Source organism: Panthera uncia, unplaced genomic scaffold, assembly GCF_023721935.1.
Source record: "Panthera uncia isolate 11264 unplaced genomic scaffold, Puncia_PCG_1.0 HiC_scaffold_569, whole genome shotgun sequence".
NCBI lineage: Eukaryota > Metazoa > Chordata > Mammalia > Carnivora > Felidae > Panthera > Panthera uncia.
The window spans coordinates 1-8,567 of NW_026059725.1; the positions used below are offsets into that span (position 1 = coordinate 1).

The following is an 8,567-nucleotide window of genomic DNA, read 5'->3' on the forward strand; positions in this document are numbered from 1 at the left end:
GGTATTTTTCTCTTCACAAATCCATTATAAAATCTAGTCAATTCCATAATAGTTTTTTACATTATGCTTTAAAATAAACCTTTTGGACAACTTAACAGGTTTTAAATAACTGTCACTTCAGTAAAGTGTAAAAGTTGATGAGGAATGAAAAAGCATTTTCATAGTGTGTACAAAGAGCTGAAAGATTCTCAGGATCATCACAACAGATAAATAAGCACAGATTTATTCCAGATATGCTTGGATTATGCGCAAGTCACCAAATTGATCCAGTGGCTTAGGAAAATGGATGCTCAAACTTTTATCCATTTTCCTACACAAGAGAAGCCTTCCCAGTCCCCTTCTATACTAAATGAAATTAATTTTTCTGAGTGATACCGTAGTCAAATCAAATTTGACTTACAAAACCAAATTTTCTAAATCCATTTATTCTTATTCTTATTGTGCTGACAGCTGGCATCATTAATACTTTAAACCACTTAAAATTAGCCAAATATCTCAGATAGTTACATGTACAAAAGATATACAAATTAAAACCATTTAAAAAGTAATAGATACCATAATTTGTACTTGACCCTAACTTCTGTATTCAGAAATGATTGTAAAGATTAAAACCTTAGAAAAAACTGTACACCATATACTTGGAGTGATTTACATCTTAGAAAGCAAAGGCAGTCTTTCACTGTTACACATTTAGTGTCTCTGGTGGGTTGAGGAGAGAAACACCATGATACCTGGAAATAGGGAAAAAAAAAACAAAACTGTAAATATTCATTGGGTAAAGGGGCTCATGGAATGATACATATACTAGGAACTCAAAAATCCTGTTTGTATGCTGATTGAGTTAATGGTTATACAATCATTGTCTGGTCCACAAAACATGCACGCATACCCGTTCCTCTCCCCTCTTTTCCCTCAAATGCAGGACAGAAAGGGTAACTACAGCATACTCAGAACACCTGGCCTGCTAAGAGAACAGTTTCTTAGGGAGGCTGTGTCTGTTTTGTGAATCCTTTGATAAAGTTAAAATGTCAGGTGTCCCAGAATCATGCAATAGCCTGGAAAAGCAAGCTTCTTTAGTATCATGTTAATTCTTACTTTGAACTTTTATACTTTTCCCTTATTGACTGTTGTGCGTGCTGTGGTGCTCTGAGGTAGGTCTGGTGAAGGTCCATGAGGCAAGGCTTAAGACTTTCCAAGGTATATCCAGTCTTTTGAACTAAAGATTCAGGCTGCAGAGAAGTGGGTAGAGAAGCACTGAGTTTTGTTTTTAGGAACAGACACCAAACATAATGAGTTAGTAGTTGGCATTAAGCTGGAGTTTCGTTAAATTTCAGGGCCAACACCTCCAGCTAAGAAATCTAGTTTTCTCAAGTCATTATTCCATCTTTTATGCTGACTTTGGTCAATTTTTACTACTTTCCCTGCCAGCAGCAGGTCTTATGGCCTGATCCTTTAAGCACACCTTTCAAATCCAAGTAATAACTAAGCTTTCTACCTAACAAACATACATTACTAAATAGGTAAGACACTTTAAACAGTGCAGATTTTTTGAAGTTTTTCCAGGTTAGTACCTCTAGACCACCATCTCTTGTATAGGACAATTATCTGACTTAACTGACACAACTATTTAAGTTGCAAGGCAGAAGTGTGAAGACATCGAAATACATACCCAGCTTTGTCCTGTGACTGTGTAGAGTGCTAAATGAAATGCTGCTGCAGCAATAACTGATGGCAAATACTTTAGGTATGGGTCAGCATCTATCAAACTTAATTCTCCCAAAAACTGCAATGAAAATGTAAATATACTTTATGATCACAAGAGCTCTAGAATTCAAACCTCAAATCCTTGCCTTCTGTCCTAATATTTTCCTGTTTTTAAGACTGGCTCTATGGCAACCATAGGAAAAAAAAATTGTCACAGCCCTTATCCATTATCTTAGTGTTTTGCTCCATCTTCATCCTGTATTTTTTCCTCTTTTAATAATTTTTAAAACTCTTCTGGCTACCATTTCCCAAGACTCAATCCTCATTCCACTACTCCTAGTTACTTTCGAATTCATGTTACCTTTCACCAATGGTAGGTTCTCTTTATACTATAGCATTAACTTGTCCCCTAAATACTAAATCCCTTGACCAAAGCTATGTAATTAAACTGTGTGACCTAAGAATCTTCATTCAACAAAATGAAAAGAACTTACCATTGCTAAACTTTCAACTTTGCAGTTGGCAGACTGCTGATGCAGAAAGTATTGGGTAAGAAATTGATTTACTGTTGGTGCAGCTAGGTCAAAAGCAAGCACTTTCAAAACTAGATGCTCCATTCTCAGGACTTGTTTCTTGGTATAGGTATCATCTGTAATGTACACAAACTCTGCTACTTCTGGGGGGTATATTTCTTCAAACTTTCTACAATGAAAAAAGTTTTAAGTAATCAGTCTTTCCAAAAGAGAAGCAAGCTGTTTATCTAATTCTGAAATCGCTTTAGCAGAATACATGGAATGAGTCCCAAACCTACACTCCACCAGTTGCCTGTTTCCACTGATTTTGACCATTACCAGCAGAGACTAGATAGATGCTAACTGAAAGACCCAAATCAATACAGGACTCGTGGGACATCTGTCCCAATGCAGTCAAATAAGAGGCCTAAGAGTTCCCAAGATGGTAACAATGCCAGAGTTCAAGTAAATGAAAATTTAGGAAATTCTTAGAAAAATAAACATTTTTAGTTTTTAAATCTAATTTCCATGTCTTAAGAAGATATGATTTTATGCCAGAAAGCACTTTTTGATGGAAGGAACCACACTTTTTTAAATTTGGTAATCTAGTCCAAGTGTATTAAAAAGTAGCCAGTCGGGGCGCCTGGGTGGCTTGGTCGGTTAAGCATCCGACTTCAGCTCAGGTCATGATCTCACGGTCCATGAGTTCGAGCCCCGCATCGGGCTCTGTGCTGACAGCTCAGAGCCTGGAGCCTGTTTCGGATTCTGTGTCTCCCTCTCTCTCTGCTCCTCCCCTGCTCGTGCTCTATCTCTCTCTCTCTCAAAATAAATAAACATTAAAAAAAAAAAAAAAAAAAAAGTAGCCAGTCTCCATCTTTAAGGTACCCTGGAATCTAGATCTGGGAAAATTAATATCCTAAACTAGTTTCCACACTGTTTCATGCTGCTACCCCTAAAGTAGCTTCCAACTCTGCCTTGTGTATATTAAAATGTCAGTGTTAAAAATCACAACCTCTTCCTTACACAGAAAGGTACCAATCACTTAATCCAACAAACCAAGTTGGACTTACGAGGCTAACAGCATAGCAGCAGTGCCCACAAGCTGAAGTTTTCCTCTCAACACAGACATCGATGAAAGGAACCTATCAATGTAGTTCACAGCCAAATGCAGGGTCTCATTCTGTAGTTTATATTCTTCTCCTACTTCAACTAACCAGTCCACAAGGATAGCCCTCATACTGTTAGTGATGTCTGGCTGTTTCTTCATGTAACCCACTTTAGGCTTACATTTAACCTGTTGAGACAGTTACTTAGTATAATATTAAAATTACAATTAGATTATTCTACCATTAACAAAGATGCCACATACCAGAAACATCAGTATAACATTAGACTAATTCACCACCAGTTAAGGAACTTAAAAACATCCTCTCAGTTTCATTTTGCCACAATGAGTAAAACCGTATAAAAATTGGATTCAGAGAGCTGTTACCTCCATTTCCCTAAGGTATGTGTGAATGTCCTCATGGTAGTCTGGGACTTCATTGACACTCATTGGCTTTTCATCGTCTAATACAATTGATATGTCCATAGTATGTGGTGACTCTGGGAGAATACAGAAGTTATGATTAAGTTCATTGTTTAATTTTCTAATTAATAGCCAAAACTGCCCTTGTAAGGAGTCCCATATGAAAGCATTTATTTCATCCAACTAAAAAGGGCTGTTCATGAAAAAGTACAAAGAATAGTTCACTGTGGTTTTAGTACCCCCTCTCCACTTGGTTTTAATCAATAAGAAAAAATACTAATAGGCCACTAAAAGGAAAATGAGTTTGAAGATCAAGTACTATGTTAATATTCATATTCCATGAGAAATAAGAGCAGATGGCACAGTGATTCTGTTAGGACTGAGTTAAAATCCAAAACAGTCTGGAGATAGTATGTAGTATTTATCCTGAGAGTTTGCAGACCCCAAAGTCTGACATATTCAAAGTACAATCTAGGCACTAACTAAGAAGCAGTGCTTCTATGAGTGTATGAATGAGAAAATGAGGTTTGTTACAAGCAGTTCAAACAAATTAACACTATAATCAAGTGATTCATGTCTGTAACTTTAAATTATCTTTTAAGGCAAAGAATATCATTAATTATTCTTTTCACTTCAGGGTTCGCTTTGAGGTTAAAATTTGTGGCAAACTTTAAATAAAAATACAAACTTTACTTTATTTCCAAAAGATTTTCCTGCGATTTCTAGACCACTTCTCACAGTAGAACTAGAGACTAAACTTAATGAGTTGCCCAGTGACTCAGCAGACCTATGGTAAAGAAGTTGCATAAACTGTTGGCAGAGCTGTCTTTATAGCAGCTACTTTTATTTTTATGTGGTTAAGTGCAAAGCCATGGTTCAATGCTTGACTTACAGTAGAATAATGTCCCTCTCTGGTATCAGACTGGATTTACAGAAACAAAATTTTAAAGCTATAACAGACGGGTGCCTGGGTGGGTCAGTTAGTTAAGCATCCGACTTCAGTTCAGGTTACGATATCACCATTCGTTCAAGCCCTGCATCAGGCTCTGTGCTGACAGCTCAGAGCCTGAGGCTGCTTCGGAGTCTCCCCCTCTCTGCCCCTTCCCTGCTCACGCTGTCTCTCTCTCTCTCAAAAATAAATGTTACCTTAAAGCTGTAAGAGATGTTAGATATCACAATATTGAAAGTTGCATCCTTTTCAAATACTCTGAGTGGTATGTACAAAGTGAGTCTTATGAATACAACTGAAATCTATTCGTTCATAAATGTGCTAAGGATCAAGTAAGAAAATGTCTTAAAGTACAAAATAGCATTAATGCAGCCTATTTTTTAGTTAAAGAAAGAGATTATTATTATTATTTTTTATTTTAGAGTGTGGGAGTGAGCTGGGGAGAGGGGCAGAAAGGATCTCAAGCAGGCTCCGTGCTCAGCAGGGAGCCCGGTGTGGGACTTGATCCCACAACCCTGGGATCATGGCCTGAGCCGAAATCAAGGGTCAAAAGTTCAATCCAGTGAGCCACCAGGCTCCCCCAGTGTATTTAATAATTACATTGATTTGATACAGATGTTCTTTAAAACTTACCAAAACTACCATCCATTGGATAATCCAGAGGTACCAGTGGTTTTCTTGGTCCAGATAAAGTAATGGCTGAATTAAAAGCCAGGACATTTTCATGTTCTGTTTTTTTAGATTCAGCTGGCCTCTTTTGAGTCTTTTCTTCTTCTTCATCCACATGAATGGTAAATGCAGGCTGTTTACTGTTTGCTTTCCAGGGAGGAACAGTGACATGCTCATCATTTATAGGAAGATCCTTAAGAGGTGCAACCTAAAAAGAAATAAATATTTGGCTTTGAGCCTGTTGAATGGAGTTTTGGTTTCTTCCCCTTATGGGTCTCAGTGTCTGCTTTTTACTCCCAAATACTCAGGAAATTAAACTGGGGCAAAGTCCATGCGTAAAGTTTGAGTGGCTGAAGAAAGGGATGTTTAAATTCGTTACAGGCATTCCTACATAAGTTATAAAAAGAGTCACACTAAGTGGAAGATACAAAACTAATCAAGGCCATAAGATGGGTGGAGGGGCAGGCTGAGAAATGACAAGTTTAGGAGAGCCGGCAAAGAGGTGTCGGTTCACTACTTTCGCCCAAGGGTGGAGCAACCGAGCAAATCCGGCAAAATGGCGGAATTTACTAAAAGCAAAGTATTTTTTATACCCTTTCTTAAAGTTGAGGTAATCTTAACCATATGGAGAGGGGAAGGAGGTCCAGATACTAGGGCAGGGCCTGGGGTTTAAAGCGGCGAGAAAAGCGCGGACACACGTAGGACTTGATTAGGGTTTGGTTTGACTCCCATTATCTATAGAAAAACATCCCCAATAAACAGCAGACAGGCAACATAACACAGCTGGCGAAGAGAGCAATGGGGGAGAAGCTATTAAGTGGCATCCCACACGCCAGAAAACTAGGGATCAAGGTGACTCAAGACCCAGGACTCCCTTTAAAAAAGCTCGGAAGATGCTTTCTTGCCACGCTCCTCGGCCTGCTAAACCTCGTGCAAAACTCCCGCTCGGCCCACCCTCCTGCAGATACCGCTCATCTCTTTACCCGTCGTGTCTTGGGCCTCTGCTGCGGTGCTGGAACGCGCGGATTCCCAGCCTTGAGTACGGCCAGCCCGGCACGAGTGCGGGGCTGCTGGGCGGGCGCCACCTTCTCAGGGTTGATGTTCTCCTGGTCCTCTTGGAGCTCCGTATGCTGCAATGTTAGCAGCGCCGAGCCCGCCTCGCGGGACGCAGGCCCCGGCGCGGAGCTGCCCAACATCACTGCTCCCGGGGTCGCGGCGGAATCAGCCTGGGGCGCCTAGCGGCGTGTACTCCGTCCCGCCGACCCCAACAAGAAACGCTCCCGCCGTAGCAATCCGCCGCAGCCCGGGCCAGCCTGCCCGCTTGAGATCACGGAGTTCCAAGTAAGTTGAGAAAGGCGTAGGCAGGAACTGCCGGGCGTGGAGGGCTAAAGACGCCCCCGAGATGTCGCGAGCAGCCCGCCGGAGCGGCGGCTGTTCATGCAGTTCAAGTATCCCGCGACTATTGAAATGAGCCAATGGAAAGGGCCGACGCCCGTGACGTCACTCTAGGCGACACAGTCGCAGGCGAATGAAGGCGGCCGCGAAGGCCAAGGAGCAGAGGGGGAGAAACGCCGAACGGCGGCGGGAGGGAAAACGCCTGCGCCGAGCGAAGAGGCGGGTCCCGAGTTTCTGGTGACTTTAAACTGGGCCACTAGGTGATCCCTGGGCTCTGGGCTAGGGCTGCCTCTTGGATAAACTGAGTTAAACTTAAGCAGTTATTAGTGAGCCACCCCAGTCGTTAGCTGTGGAACCTTCAGTTAGCCTGCCTGGTTTCCCAAGGTCTAAAATCTGACCCAGCCACTTACTGGCCTGGTAGTCGTGGACCAGTTATTTAATGTCTCTGATCCTCAGTTTTCTTATCTATTAATTGGGAGTAATGTCTACATGTCATACGGCTCTCATGATTATATAATGAGCATAAATCATTTACCCGCTGCTAACGTAATAACTGACATTCAAGTGGTAGACTATAATATCTTACCATTTAGGTGTTTCTTCAGTCATGCTTTTTAATTTATCTAATGAAGATGCAATTAAGTAAGGTGCCACTTTGAACTACTGTTGATATCTATATAATAAATACATATATATATGATACGCATCATATATACATGATACATCATATATGATACATATATATGATACATCATATATATAACATATATATAAAAAAATAGTAATGTACTACAAGAAATTCAACTAGACAGTCACTGATTTTGATGAATATTTTGCCAAGCTGTGGCAGCCAACAAAAAGCACCAGTGAAATTCTAGTGACCTAGATATAATTATTTGTTCCATTTAGAAATGAAGGTTAAATATAATAAAAATATGACCTTATTAAAAGAAAACTCTCAGTGATATGTGACTTTAACAAATTTTCAAATTTAATATACAAGGCTTGCATATAATAAATATAATGGTATATGATTAAGAAGCATTACTGTTTTCTGACAAATTCATGAATGTGCCCTTCTTGAAAACATAAAGAATAGCTTATTTCCATTATAATCTTTATGCCATTTTAAAACAACCTTTAAATACAATATTTCCCTGAACATGACAAAATGTAAATTAAGATTAATGAATAAAACTTCTGTATTCTGTAACCTTAAAGTCATATTTCCCTCCATATATGATAAAAAGGTAATCAGTGGATCCTAGTACAGGAAAATCTAAGAAGCCATCACTATTTCTGCACTATTCACATATAGGACATTTGTACAGCTCTACTGGTTACAGGACATCAAATTAAGATCCCTTCAATCTGTGCAAGCTCTGCTCATTTCCCTGGCCACTATTTATAGCACTGGGGCAACTCAAGCATTTCACAAACTGAGCATGGGTCATAAAAACATTACCTAGCAAAAGTGAAATCAGTTGCAAATCAATCTCAACTCCTAGAAAAAATAATTGGTAAGTTACTTCCACTAGTTAACAACGTATACAGTAACCAGGACACAAGCCAGGCAACAGAACTTGAAATCTGGTCCCAGTTTTACAAATAACAGCATGTCCTCTTTATCACTTAACCTCACAGAGAATTGGTTTTCTTATAGACTTGACAAAATAATATGTATTGTGAAGATCAGATGAAGTAATGTATGTAAAGACATTTTGAAAACTTTAAAGCAATTTATACATATGTGTAGCTTGTTATATATTTGAATAGATTTTTATTTTCCAAATATTTCTCAATTTAAAAG

At 39.5% G+C, this 8,567-nt stretch overlaps 1 protein-coding gene across 1 annotated transcript; it reads right to left on the minus strand.

Moving 5' to 3' along the window:
* Positions 1-6: 6 nt before the first annotated feature.
* LOC125918226 (cyclin-A2) lies at positions 7-7,472 on the minus strand. The gene is made up of 8 exons (XM_049624253.1): positions 6,346-7,472; positions 5,327-5,570; positions 3,709-3,821; positions 3,287-3,510; positions 2,199-2,406; positions 1,670-1,783; positions 1,096-1,229; positions 7-731 (listed from the first exon to the last, which is right to left on the minus strand). Exons 1-8 carry the CDS (start codon positions 6,556-6,558, stop codon positions 683-685), a joined length of 1,299 nt encoding a protein of 432 aa, XP_049480210.1. The 5' UTR covers positions 6,559-7,472; the 3' UTR covers positions 7-682.
* Positions 7,473-8,567: the final 1,095 nt, after the last annotated feature.